The following is a 14,585-nucleotide window of genomic DNA, read 5'->3' on the forward strand; positions in this document are numbered from 1 at the left end:
ATAGCAAGTGCAAAGGCCCTAAGGCAGAAGAGTGTTTGGCACATTGGTGTAGGCTGACGTGGATGAGGGGTGTGTGGTGGTGGAAGATGAGCCCAGAGAGGAGGTGGGCTGGGCCATGTAGGGACGAAGGAAGTGGGAAGGAAGCCATTGGGCTTCTTAGCATGGGAGTAGTACTCTCTACCCTACCTTGGGGAAGGGTTTCTCTGGTTGCTGTGTGGATAAGAGCCTCTAAGGGGCAAGGGTAGAACCAGGAAGAGCAGCAAGGCGGCCATTGCAGTATCCAGGTCAGATAGGATGTTGGCAGGACCAGGTGGGATGTTTGTGGGACCAAGTGATCGGCAGTAAGGTGATGAGAAAGTGCTGGATATATCCCATCTTATTTGTCTATAAACTCTTTTTGAGGAACACTTTTTAATATCTTTTGGAATGCATTTTAGTAAACACTGTTGTAGATAATCAGAGGTTGATCATGTATTTCTGTCATACTTTCCTCTCTGCTATTTAATAGTGGATCACATGTCAGAGAGGTAAGATACCGGAAAGCTAATGGAAGAAACTGAACATTGTAGTTTTAACAAGTATGGTTCAGGTTGAGTTTGATGTTGGCCCCAGAGGTGTGACAGTCAGAGAAAGCATTGGGAGTCTATTTTTGTTTTTACTTTTGTTCTGGATCTCAGAAAGGTTTTTATAATTATTTCAACCCATGCTGAGTTGCTTGTATCACCTTTAATAAGCTAGTCCTTGGTGAGTAAATGCTTTACTTGTTTATCATTTGCCTGGTAAACACAGTTTAGAATCCACTCTATCCCATAATATCATACTACCAAGTGCCAGCACATATCTCTTTTCACATTTTAAGATACTTATCTGTTTGATAGCTGGAGGTTACATTAAGTGGAAAATTCCTTGATGGCTAGGACGTGCTTTTAATTCATGTATGCTTAGAATCAGACTAGACCCTACTGTTGAGTAGCTGAAATGTAGCTGTTAGTTGAATGAGTGAGTGAATGAGTGTCTGGCATTGCCTTGAGCACCAAGAATATGAGATGAACCAAAACAAGGTCTCTTTCTTTAAAGAAATGGCAATCTGGGAGTGGATGGATGACTTCTGACTTCCCTTGTGACCATGGCTTTCGGCCCAGATCTGTTCTCATACAATGGTAGGCTATTCACTTGGGAGGATTGAAATCAAGAAGTCCCTCCTGTCCCCCAGTATCTCACTTATCAACCCAATTACTGAGCTTGAAATTCCTCACTTTAAATATTTCCTCAGACTAGGGAAGGGTAGAGTATTTCCAGAACTCCTTAGCCCTTTATTTGCATGTTGTATATGAATTCGTGAGCAGCTCTTTTCACCAATGACAGTAAAGGAGAAGGCTTTGTTACAAAAGAAACAGAGTAGAGACCAGAGCACCCATTCTCCAGTGGCTGCCTTGATCACGCTGAAGCATCTGGTTCCAAGGGAACCCTGGGCAGAACATGGAACACCGAGTCAGTGAACACTCCAGTTCTCTTGCTTTGTGGGTCATGCTGCGGGGACTGTACCACTAAACACCTTGGTCTCCAAGCTGCACGGCATTCAGCCACAGAATGCTGGTGGAGGTGCTGAGTCTCTGGTACCGCCCTCTGAGAGGCCACAAGCAATGGGAGCAAGGAGCAGAGCAGCCCTTGGGGAGCATGCTCTGGGGAATTTATCATGAGCTTGGAGTTGATGAAGTAAACAAAGGCAGCTTTTGTAGCCATCACCCTAGGAACCTTGCAAAAATGAACTATTTTCTAGGGAAAGCATGCACAAAGCAGAAAAACCACACATCATTTTCAGACACTAAAGGAAATACAGTACAAGCCTGGGGGGAGGGTGGGGATCTGTCCCCTCATCCTGTTGACATCCGAGGGAGTTAACTAACTGAGGTCCAGGAGAGTGTTTTGCTGTTATCAATGTAATATTGGCGAGGCAGACTTGATAACTCTGGCTCTGCCTTTGAATTGCATTAAAAACTCTGCCAGCATGCTGATCACATTGCCGGACTTGCTCAGCAAAGGCAAGGGGACAAATAGGCATGCTTCCTGGTGTTCTTCTTACTGCTCAACCTCAGGGAGTGTATCTCTGGCAACAGCCGTAAACACCCAGGCTGAGCCTGTTCTGAAAGAGAGGCTGCTGCCTGGAGACTCTCAGCCTGTGCTCCTGGCTACAGCAGAGCACAGCCAGCCCATATTTAATAGAAATTTTTCCTTTCAGAAAGGGAGCTGGCCCTGTCACTGCTGGACGATGGATTATATTTATAAAGGACATTCTTCTATAATTTCAAGTCAACTAACACTTACTAAGCTAGGTACCAGGTACCACGCTTTGCCCTTTGATGTTATTTTATTTAACCCTCCCAAGAGCACTTTTATTTTCTGTTTTACGGCAATGCCACGGGGGACTGAGGTCCATAAACATCTTGCCTCGTGTCACAAAGCTAGTGCGTGGCAAAAGCAGTATTAGAACCCAGGTGTGTGAACAGGATCACTGTCTGTGTCTAATCGTGCGGGTCATTTTAATGTGTCTCGGACATCTGTTTGCTCAAGGGATGTGCTGGTGTTTCTGTATAAACTTAGGAGTAATCATGTGTGTGCTCCCCTGAGGTGGGATATGGATTTCACAGCTCTTTTGTGTTTCAACGTTGTGTCTAAATAACTGCCCGACACCAGTATTTCACTGGCTCCATAGCCAACGTCTAAATACAACGTCTAAATTTATACATTTTAAAATTGATTTACAAATCAATTTATAAATAAGATATAACTATCTCATTTATAAATTGCCTGGATCCATTTCTTTTCTCTCTGTGTCCAGAGATGGGCAAGCAGAGAAACTGAAACTAGTCTCATTTTGAAATAGCTCTGATGAGAGAGAGAGTGAATGTGGAGAAGGATAAAGGGTCACAGATCTTATTTAAAAAGGCAGGTGCAAATAAGACCTACCTTTTTCTCTTGATCACTTGGTCTGTACTGAGGAATTTTTTTCCCGGCTGTCCTTCTCCGTCTTCGAACCTGTCCTAAAAGGTATTTCACAAATGCTGCCTGTATTCTGAAGTTGTCATATTATCAGATGATTGTAATCTGAAGGAGCAGGGCTAATGAGAGTTAAAGATGAGGTATTTCCAATGTTCAGGTAAATAAGGCTTTATTACGCTCCATTCTTCTAGATCCCTTACTACAAACCCCTCTCACCTAGAGGAAAACCCAAGGCCCTTACTGTGGCCCTCAAGCCCTTTATGGTCTGTCCACAGCCACTTCCCTTGTGATCCCTCCTCAACTCTGCTCAGCCACTGGTCTCCTTGCCATTCTCCACTGAGGCCTTTGTTCTTGCTGTTCTGTGTGTCCGGAAAGCTCTGAGTCCCTGGGAAACAGCATGCCTTATGCCCTGGCCTTCATCAGGCTTCTACTCAAAGGCTCCCGCCTTGATCACTTCCCTTAAATAACAGCTTCTTCTGCACGCTCTGTCCCTGCTCTGTCCAGTGTGGTAGCTACCAGCCAGGTGTGGTTATTGAAATGTAAATCTTTGTCCTGCTTTTATTGGACCGAGGAGATATAGAACACCTCTGTCATCACTGGAGGTCCTGTGGGCCAGCGCTGCTCCTACCTCTTACCCCTTGATGTTGATTTGCAGCACTCACCACGACTTGAAGCTATGTATGTATTTGTTTTGTTATCTGCCTCTCACTAGAAAGGAAGCTCCCTACACTTAGGGACTTTGTATGATTTGTTCAATCTCTTCTTTTCAGCTCCTTGAAGAGTGCCTGGCACATAATAGGTGCTTAATAAATACCTGATGAATGAGTGAGTGGATCTTTTGGGGGGCTTTTGTTGTTGTTGACAGTATTACAGATGTCTTCCATTTTCTCCCCTTTTCCTCCCTCCACCCAACCCTGGTCCCACCCCAGGCCTTCCTGGGGGTCCTTTTATAATTGCAGGGGAGATGAGAGTTATTGAGGGAAGTCACCCTTCTCCTTCTCTTCCTGCTCTGGAGGGCATGTGTGTTAACCCATAAGCTTCCAGGGAGGAATTCAATTCCTGGCTTTGTTTCTCTGAGTTTCCCTCACATGCTTCATCAGGGCCATGAAAGAAGAGGACTGACCACATTCACTCAGGGGGTGTTTACCGCATTTGTGGATGGCCAGCCCCTGCAATGCCAGGGAAGTCATCTGTCAGAATGCCCTTGGCCATTTCATAGAAGAGAGTATTTTGCTGCTACTTAAGAGTAGGAATTGTGAAGGGCAGTTTTGTTACTGACGATGCTTAATGATGCAGATTGCTTCGATGCTCCTCAGGCATCTGATTTCCCCTTAGCGACTGGAATCCAAGAGCACTGCACTCCTTCGGGCTCCACTGAAGACACCCCAAGTCTCTTGCCAGTTCTTCTGCAAAGTTGCTGCTTCTTTTTAAAAATTTACTTCCCCCTTTATTTTATTTTTCCCATCACCATTTATCCCCCATATATCCTCTTCCACCTCTACCCATCCTTCCCCCTGCAATCGCCACACTGTTTTAACACTTTCCCAGAGAAGGGCCGAGGTCAATAGAAGGGTCTAGAAAGGAATTTGGGCTAGCACTGTCTACCTGACTCAGAACTTTCCCTTTCTGAATTGTCCTCTAGCAAGTTAGTCCAACACTTGCAGCTCATCTGATCTGTTCCACCATCAGAATTCTCTGCCCTTGTTCCCCACAGCACACTTCCTGGCCCACTGAATGGATACAACAGAAACTAAAGTTTGTGGCAAAAATATATGACATGGTTCTGAGAAACCAGTAAACAAATACACAAATAAATAAAGAATTAACAAATATGTATATGTTTTTATATGTATTTGTGCATCTTATTTATTAAATGGCATAATAAGAAGAAAACATATTAACAGAGTCACATAAAAGACTTGAATAGGTAGAAAGATACAGTTTTGGATGAGATGACTATTGTAAGACTTTTACCAGTTCCCTTAAAATAGCCAACAGTACAATTCTCATTAAAATTCAAACGAAAATTTTAATATAAAATTTTTAGTATAATTTAATTAAAATTCTAATGAATAGTTCATTTGGAAGAGAAAATGGACAAAAATAAATATTTGCAAAGGATGAGTCATGAGGTCTACAGGCACTAATAGATACTAAACTTATAACAAAGTGATAAAAATTAAAGCTAAATGGTAGGAAGGCAAGAGTAGATAAACATATCAGACAGAATTCAAAACTGAGGAGGTACTAATGCATATAGGAATTTTTTCTCTTCATAAAAGGGGCATTTTAATGAGTGTTTCTGAGATATTCGATTACTCATTTTTTAAATTCCCCCTTTCACACAGTATAGCAAAATAAATTCCAGAACTAAGCATTAAACAATGAAACTAAAATGAATTAGTTTAGCTGGAAATTTTAGAAGTTCAGGAGGGTCTTAATAAATGATTAGGGTGGGAAGCATGAAAGAAGAACCTATAATAAACTCTATAATAATAGTTTAATAGCTTTACGTAGCAAAACCCCATAGACAAGTCCGTCTGAGAAAAGTATTTACAGCATGTATGACAAAAGAGTTTAGATCCTTACTATACAAAGAGCTCTTAAAATTCAGTAAGAAAAAGACCTTGTATTAGGTTCCTGAGTTTGCTTAACAAATTACCACATTCGGGGACTTAAAACACAGGCATTTTTCCTCTCACAGTTCAAGATGCTGTAGGGCTGTACTCACTCCACAGAGGGTTCTCCTTCCTTGCCTCTTCCAGTTCCTGGTGGCCCTAGGTACTCCTTGGCTTATCACTATACTAGAGGCCCGGTGCATGAAATTGTGTGTGTGTGTGGGGAGGGGGCGGTGTCCCTCAGCCCAGCCTGCACCCTGTCCAATCTGGGACCCCTCGGGGGGATCAGGCCTAAACTGGCGGTCGGACATCACTCTCACAATCTGGAACGCTAGCTCCTAACTGCTCGCCTGCCTGCCTGCCTGCCTGATCGCCCCTTAAATGCTCCCCTGCAGGCCTGATGGCCCCCAACCACCCTCCCCTGCCTGCCTGATGGCCCCCAACTACCCTCCCCTGCCAACCTGATGGCCCCCACTGCCCTCCCCTACTCGCCTGATGGCCCTCAACTGCCCTCCCCTGCCATGACCCGCCTCCTCCGCGTGAGGTGGAGGAGATGCCGGGACCGGCCTCCTCCATGCTGTGCAGAGCTCTGTGACCCTCAGGCCTCACTGTGTGGAGCGGCCACCGGATCCCGCCTCTGCTGTGCATGTGGCCATCTTGTGGCAGCCGTCTAGTGGCAGCCGTCTTGTGACGCCGTCACGCAAGGGCGTGACGCCACCTAGGCTTTTATTATGTAGGATAAGTCTAATATTTTTGCCTCCATCTTCATATGGCCTACCCTTCTGTGTCTGTGTCTTCTCTCTCCTCTCTTTTATAAAGACACTTGCCATTGGATTTAGGGTCTACCCAGATAATCCAGAATGACCTCATCTTGAGGTCTTCAACTTAATTACACCTCTTTCAAAATAAGGTCACGTTCATAGGTTCTGGAGGTTAGGAGACATAGATGTATCTTTCTGGAGGCCAGCGTTAAACCAACTATAAACCTCAATACAAAAACGGGCAAAAGATAAAAGATTTTACAAGGAAAGAGATGTTCAGTTTCGCTAATAATCAAATGGAACTTACAATGAGAAAACACCATTTTTCTCTCATTTGCCAGAAATTTCAACTCAGATAACCATCTGCCATGTTCCTATTGATCTCTGGGATGAGCCCAGCATTTTTTTCATTTTTCCATTTACCAGAGAGAGACATAATCATAAAATACAACTCCTCCCCTGAACTTGTCTGCCCACTAGTGAAGCAGCTTGCACATTTTCCGAGATTGCTTAGTAAAGCTGGTGCAAACTTATTTTCTTGTTTGACATTTTATTTGGGTATCATTGTAGATTCACATGCAGTTGTAACAAATAATACACAGAGATCCCCTATATCTTTCACCCAGTTTTCTCCAATGGCAACATCTACAAACATTTGATTTTACACAGACCTTTTTAAATAAGTATTCATACCTGCCCTTATTTATACAGAAGTATGGAAAACTCTTCTTTGCTTTAATGAGACTACAAACTACAAGACCCAGTCTCTTCCATCAAGATCTGAGAATCAGCAGGCAGGGGTGGGAAACCTTTTCCTGCCAAGGAGCATTTGAATATCCATCCCTCCCTGCCTCCATCCCAGGGCTGCAGCCGAGGTGGATGCCTCAATCACATGGCTGCAGCCCCGACTTCCTCTGGAAGGTTGTCCCGACAGGCTGTTTGGTCGATTTGTGTATTACGCTTTTATTATTATAGAATAGCTTCTGGGCCACACAAAATTATCAATTTAAAATTTAACCTGCTATATTTGGTCAGACACTTAATTAACTCACCCCTAATGCCTTGGCAGGGCCAGGCCAAATCATTTCGTGGGCCTTCTGTGGCCTGTGGGCAGGCTGTTCCCTACCCACCCCTGACAGAGCCTGTGTTTGGGGCATGAGGAACCTCGAATCACAGAAACAGCTTATACACACATTCCCTGTTTGGGGCCAGATCAAGACTTTCACAAGAAGTATTTTTCAAAACTGAAAAGTTGAAGCATAATTTTTCTTTTTCTTTTTTCATTGCTCACATGATTAGATCAGTTAGGGGTTAGAACTATCTAATTTTCCGTCATAATTATGCCATTGGAGACACCATGCCTACTTTCTGTCTAGAGGTGGCCCCATGACAGGGGCCATTCGGGGGAAGGGGTGAGAACCCCTTTAAGCATGAGGTTAGAATATTTGTGACAGAGCAAAAGCAGGAAAGCCAATGCAGTGAGTTTATTTGCTATTGATTAGAAGAAGCTTTCCTAGCAGGCACTGCCATGGGGGTGGGGGTAGGGTGGCGGTGGGGCGCCTTAAGGCTGCTCCGGCCCTGCTCTCACACTGGCCAGGCTTCGGATTGCGCTCCGCAGTGTCCATGGTGCTCTGTGCACAGGAAGCTGCTGCTATGCAGCGTCTGACATGATTGTCCGTTTATGGGCAGTACAGCCGTTGGCTTCATTTATTGTGTGAAATGTTTTAATTTTGCTTCCAATTTTTAAAGTAGGAAATGTCTCTCCTTCTCCAGCATTGTTCCTCATCGTTCTCCCTTCTCTTTTTCTTGCCTCCTGCCTCCTTGAGTTCCTGAGCTCCCCATCCTCACCCTCTTATCACTGCCTTTCCTTTTTTTCTGACTCTCCTCGCAGTCTTCGCATCTCTCCCTTCCTCTGCCTCTCAGCTCTCCAAAGAGAAAGAAGAGAACAAAGAAAAATCCTTTAAGACACTGGGCAGAAAGCCTTGTAATCACATGTTTACTTTAATTTCATTCTGTTGTCTTCCAAAACACAGGTCTGTGCAGAGCCACGCCTCTGTCTTGCCTGTTACAGAGCATGTGTAGGGATTCGGCAGTAATGAAGCGCAGTCCATTTATAAACAAACATCTTTTTGTCTTTATTGTTGGGTTTGTTAGTGATGTCTGAGTGAGCAGTTTAAATGTATGTTTGTAATAGCCACTTACCAAGTATTTTATACAAAAGAAGTAGTAGAAATGGCCATTATATAAATCGATGTTTGGAATGCTGCCACAGCACAGAGCTTGGGGGTTAATGATGGGGCGGCCCTAACTGGTTTGGCTCAGTGTTGCCCTCTGACTGAGTGGTCTCAAGTTCGATTCCGGTCAAGGGTACAAACCTTGGTGCAGGGGCATCTGCAGGAGGCAACCAATCAATGTGTCTCTCACATCTGTTTCTCTCTGTCTTTCACCCCCTCCCACCTCCCCCACTCTGTCTAAATATCAATGGGAAAAATATCCTTGGGTGAAGATTGTCAGCAACAACAACAAAAAAATGGAAGAGAATAACATTTTCACCTTTATATCATCTATGGACAAGGGTGGGCCTGACATTGGCTCACTTGGGCCACCAAAGGAGATAGCTCAGTGGACAAGTGAAAGATTGGTTACCATGAGGTCAATTCAAATGTAATGAGCCAAGCCCTAGCCGGTTTGGCTCAGCGGATAGAGCATCAGCCTGGGGATTGAAGGGTCCCGGGTTTGATTACAGTCAAGGGCGCGTACCGTGGTTGCTGGCTTCTCCTCAGTCCTGGCCCTGGTCGGGGCTCGTGCAGGAGGAAACCAATCAATGTGAGAAACACATTGATATTTCTCTCTGTCTTTCCCTCTCTCTTCCACTTGCTCTAAAAATCAATGGAAAATATCCTTGGGTGAGGATTAAATAAAAATAAAAAACAAGCCACATTGTTAAAAAAGAATTGTAATGAGCCAAGACCTAGGAGGCTGTCATTGAGAAAGAAAACCAAGTGATGGGCAGGGCAGACCACCGACCCTGGTATCCTAGACAGCAGGTAACTGGAGTGGCAGCAGGACAAGATGAGAGGGAGGATGTGAGTGTGGGAGTGGGGCCAGGGTGTCCAGAGATGAAGAAAGTAGAGACAGAGTACTTACCGGGTGGGGATGTGCAGGGACATTGCCTGTGGCTTACCTGCCCCGGCGTCTCGGGGTGGTTTCTGAAAGGGCAGGCCTCCCACTAAACAAGCGGATGTTCCGACTCATTGATTACCAAAGGCGTCTGCAAAATCACTTGATGAACTCTGCCCGTTTCCTAAGGACATGGCTGCTATGCTAGGGGAAAATGCTCATTGTCCGTTTAGGGTGCCCTGTGAATCTCTGATATGTTTATAGGAAGGAAACGCAATGAAAGTAGAGGGAAAATACTTTTTACAAATATATATATACGACTTAATAGCACTGTATATAGGGCTGCTTGCCTGCTATGTGTGTGTGTGTGTGTGTGTGTGTGTGTGTGTGTGTGTTTATGTGAGGAATTAAGGTCAGATAGGATTGTTCTCATATTCTGGTTTTGCTTTTGTAGTGTGTATAGATGTGTGTGAGCAATATTATTTTTCTCAATCAGGATATACCTTTGTATTATTTTCAATATGTGTCATATACAATTTTTAAAAATGTTTTATTGATTTTGAGAGAGAGAGGAAGGGGGAGAAATAGAGAGATAGAAACATCAATAAGAGAGGAACATCATCGATCAGCTGCCTCCTGCATGCCCCCCACTGGAGATCGAGCCAACAACCTGGGCATGTGCCCTGACTGGGAACCAAACCAGTGACCTCTTGGTTCCTGGGTTGATGCACAATAGCTGAGCCATACCGACTGGGTGCTGGATATATATTTAAATGTGACAGATGTCCTATTTGCATTCTATGCAAAGTTACCTCGTGGTCAGAGTTCCTTAAAACAACAATAATAATAAAGACCCTAAATGCTCCAAGTGCAGAGAACCAGCATCCACTGTGCATGTGTACAGTGATATCAAAGAAAGGAAAGGCAAAGAATGTGTTTTAGCCTGACAGGGCAGTGAAAAGACAGCAAGAAATAGATGGTGAAAAAGACGTAGAAAGGAATAATAAATATCTCCTGTGGTTTTTCTTTTTTTGCAGTTCTGTTTTGAACCTGAAGTGGATGATGCTGTCGGGGCTGAGCCACTGACCAAAGTCTATAAAAAATTCCCACCTTCTCATTGGCTATCAGTTGAGACACGATGGAAGACTCTTACAAGGATAGGACTTCACTGGTGAAGGGTGCCAAGGACATTGCCAAAGTGGTGAAGAAACAAACAGTAAAGAAGGTGAATCAAGCAGTGGACCGGGCCCAGGATGAATACACCCAGAGGTCCTACAATCGGTTCCAGGACGAAGAAGAAGACGATGACTATTACCCACCTGGAGAAACCTACGGTGGGGAGGCCAATGACGATGAAGGCTCCAGTGAAGCTACGGAGGGTCACGATGAAGATGATGAGATCTACGAAGGGGAGTATCAGGGCATTCCCAGTACGAACCAAGGGAAAGACAGCATCGTGTCAATGGGGCAGCCCAAGGGTGATGAGTACAAGGACCGACAGGAGCTGGAATCAGAGAGGAAAGCCGATGAGGAAGAACTAGCTCAGCAATATGAGCTGATCATCCAAGAGTGTGGTCATGGCCGTTTTCAATGGACCCTTTTCTTTGTCCTGGGCCTGGCCCTCATGGCGGACGGTGTGGAGGTGTTTGTTGTTGGCTTTGTGTTGCCCAGCGCTGAGACGGACTTGTGCATACCAAATTCCGGATCCGGGTGGCTAGGTGAGTGCTTCAGGTCAGAGGGACAAGTTTTAAAAGGGGTTTATCTGTTGATCATAGTTAACAAATAGAATGAATACAATTTGTCTAGAGCACTGTATTTTCCCCCCCAACACTTTATTATGAAATATTTTAAACATACAAAGAAATCAAAAGAATTGTCAATGATGCCCATATATATATCCACCACTTAAATTCTATTGTTAACATCTACTATATTTTCTTTTTTAAATATATTTTTATTGATTTCCAAGAGGAAGACAGAGGGAGAAAAAGATAGAAACATCAGTGAAGAGTATCACCCATTGGTTGCCTTCTGCACGCCCCCCACTGGGGATCGAGCCTGCAACCAGGGCATGTGCCCTTGACCGGAATCGAACCTGGGACCCTTCAGGCCACAGGCCGACACTCTATCCACTGAGCCAAACCAGCTAGGGCTACTATATTTTCTTTATCACCTATCTGCCCATCCATTAACCCAACTTATATTTTCATGCATTTCAAAGTAAGTTACACTATTTTAACTTATACTATTATAAATGTAATATTGGTTTATCCTTTATCAACTTCCAAAGGTAAGCTGTTATATGAAACTTACTTGACATTTTCCTAAATACAAAGGTTAATTATACGAAATTCTGACAAATGTGATTTCAGATTCCAAATAGTTTGGTTAAAATACTTCAGGACCCTACTAATTTTTATTTTTTCTGTAATTTATGTGTATGTTTTCGTGTTCATTTTTTCTACTAGTCTTATTCATAGATTTTTCTCTACATTACTTTTTCTATCTTTTTCAAAGTTCATACCCTTGTGCCTAAACTGGAAAAACTTCATTTTTCTCATAGGATTTAAAAATCTACTTAAAATCGTATTAGTATTTCAGTGATATGTGTTAAAAATAATATGACCTTCCTATAAAAAAAAACACCTAGATAGCAGATTTGAATTTTATTATGCAGTTACCAGGGACTCAAGGTTCATATTGTTAAAAGCTGTGGTTAATACTTTCACTTATTTCCATTGGGCAGTGAATGTAAGAAGGTAGAGAAATGTGTACACAGTGGAATATCCTCAACAACTGAAGGGTCTATTTCAAACACTTGTACATTTTGCTAACCATGCCACAGGGAACATGCTTATGCGCGTATTAAATCTTTACGAGTTTCAGAGTCTGTGCAAGAGAGTAAGAATACCTATTGTCTCTATTTCCAAGGGACTTTTTCAACTAAAGTTTGAAAAACAAAAATATACAACTCCTTTTGTGGAAACCTTGCCACTCTATGAAGTAATGTTATAATCATGGATGCTGAGAAATTTTCTGTGTGAAAAACAATTAAAGACCGTTTCCTAACCTGCTCTGTGACAACACAAGAGGGATAGTCATGAATGAAAGGATTTATACCTTACTCCTTTCACGCTTGTTAATTTCTAGCATTGGCTTCTTTGAAAGAGATGGGACCATGAAAGTGGACTGTGAGGTGGAAGGTGGGAGAGGGGGGCATATTTTGCATAATTTTTGCCAGTAGTAGACACATTTGGATGTTCAACCATCAAAATGCACAACATGGTTCAAAGGAGGATCCTTAGTCATTTGTTAAATTGATACTCCAGCATATCTGTTTCAAATCTATCACTTACCCACTGTAAGCCTGGGCATCGACATAATTATCAAGATTTTGTTAAAGGAATATATCAGCAGAATGTTTTAAGATAGATCCTTAGGAATACATCCACACATATATTTAATAATTGCAGGCGTAAGTTTAGAATACACAATATTTTCTTGTTATGATCCCACCTTTTATATTGGAAACATTTCAGGAAAATCTAAGCTGAGCTTGCCTTTGAGGCTTTATCTTCACGGTGCCGGATGGAAGCACAGTATGGCACATGGTTCTTATTTGACTGTCCTCTAGCCTACCATCCCTGAGGAGGTCACCCCCCCAGGCGGCATTCAGAAGTGTAGATAATGCTGTGGAACAACTGGAGCGCAGACCTTTTGATTTCTCCATGCATGTTGCCAGCTTTCGGGAATTACAAATTGGTCCCCAGGAGTGTCGAGTTTCACTCAATGTTGTGAGTCCACAAAGAAGCATCTTAATGGTTTCATAGCTGTGCCTTCCAGACCTGCACTTCAGTTATTTTGCCATTGTAATTTCACTTATAATTGCATACTAACCAAGTCCTTTTTTGACAGTCATTTAAATTATTTTGTCATTTTCATTTCATCGAATAATAGCTTTGTAATATAATTATCACACTAAATCATAGCCATGGGATCAAAATGCAGGAAGGAAAGATGCATGACCCACAATTGGTGGCATTTTGAGGACATGGGTTTGCAAAATAATTTCTCATTTGTTACTAAGCATTGTGTCATTTTCCTCAAGGCCGGCCAGGAACAAAGAATAAGAACCAATTTATGCTTTCCTTATTTGGGAGATGGATCTCTTTGTGTTTGCTGGAAGATTAACTTATAGTAAAGATAGCTAAAGGCAGATCGTATATGCTTGTATATGTGTTTGCATCTATAAGATTGTTAATTGTGCTGGGAAAAGAAGAAATATTTAATTGTCTAATGAGCTGCTCTTTGGGGGAATGAATGCAGTCATTTTCAGATAATCCATTCTTTATTGCTAAAGTCTGTTTATTGAATATTTATTATGTGCAAATCCCGGGGTTACCACAGAGGAAAATAGGACAAAAAAAAAGACAAGGTTTCTGTATCTAAGGAAGTTAGTATGAAGAAATCATAAATCTCTGTGGATTACTAGTGTCCATAGCTGTAAAAAAAAAGTGTCTCTAAGGAAACTTCACGCGGGGGGCCCTTGCAGGAGAAGGGCCTGACTAAGGCCGCGGAGAGAAGGCGTGGGTTAGAGAGCTGTCCAGGGGCACAGGCAGTAAGGATTAGGCCACCAGTGAGTTTGGAAAGGGGAGGAGGTGAGTGGTCAATGAAAGGAAGGCAATTCATTAATCTAGGTCAGGGGTCCTCAAACTTTTTAAACGGGGGGCCAGTTCACTGGCTCTCAGACTGTTGGAGGGCCGGACTATAGTTTAAAAACAACAAACTATGAACAAATTCCTATGCACACTGCACATATCTTATTTTGAAGTAAAAAAAAAAAAAAAACGGGAACAAATACAATATTTGTATTGCATGTGGCCCGTGGGCCGTAGTTTGAGGACCCCTGATCTAGGTCATGGCGAGTAGAGGTTTTAGTTGGAGGAGAAAGATGGAAGGTTTAGTTGTAGGCTTTCCACTTGGAGATCCTTGGGGACATCTGAAGAGGAATGCCTAATGGGCTATTTCCCATTTGGGCTGAAGCAGCCAGTGGTTGGGAGCCATCTCATTTATGATGAACCTGCCA

At 43.0% G+C, this 14,585-nt stretch overlaps 1 protein-coding gene across 1 annotated transcript in view; it reads left to right on the forward strand.

Moving 5' to 3' along the window:
* Positions 1 to 14,585, forward strand: part of SV2C (synaptic vesicle glycoprotein 2C) — a 148,493-nt gene that overhangs the window by 25,196 nt on the left and 108,712 nt on the right. Inside the window, exon 2 of the mRNA XM_006775452.2 lies at positions 10,537 to 11,217. Within this exon, the coding sequence (XP_006775515.1) occupies positions 10,638 to 11,217 (580 nt within the window). The 5' untranslated portion in view covers positions 10,537 to 10,637. The remainder of the gene's footprint in view (positions 1 to 10,536; positions 11,218 to 14,585) is intronic.

The sequence above is a fragment of the Myotis davidii genome, unplaced genomic scaffold (assembly GCF_000327345.1).
Source record: "Myotis davidii unplaced genomic scaffold, ASM32734v1 scaffold44, whole genome shotgun sequence".
NCBI classification, from domain to species: Eukaryota; Metazoa; Chordata; class Mammalia; order Chiroptera; family Vespertilionidae; genus Myotis; species Myotis davidii.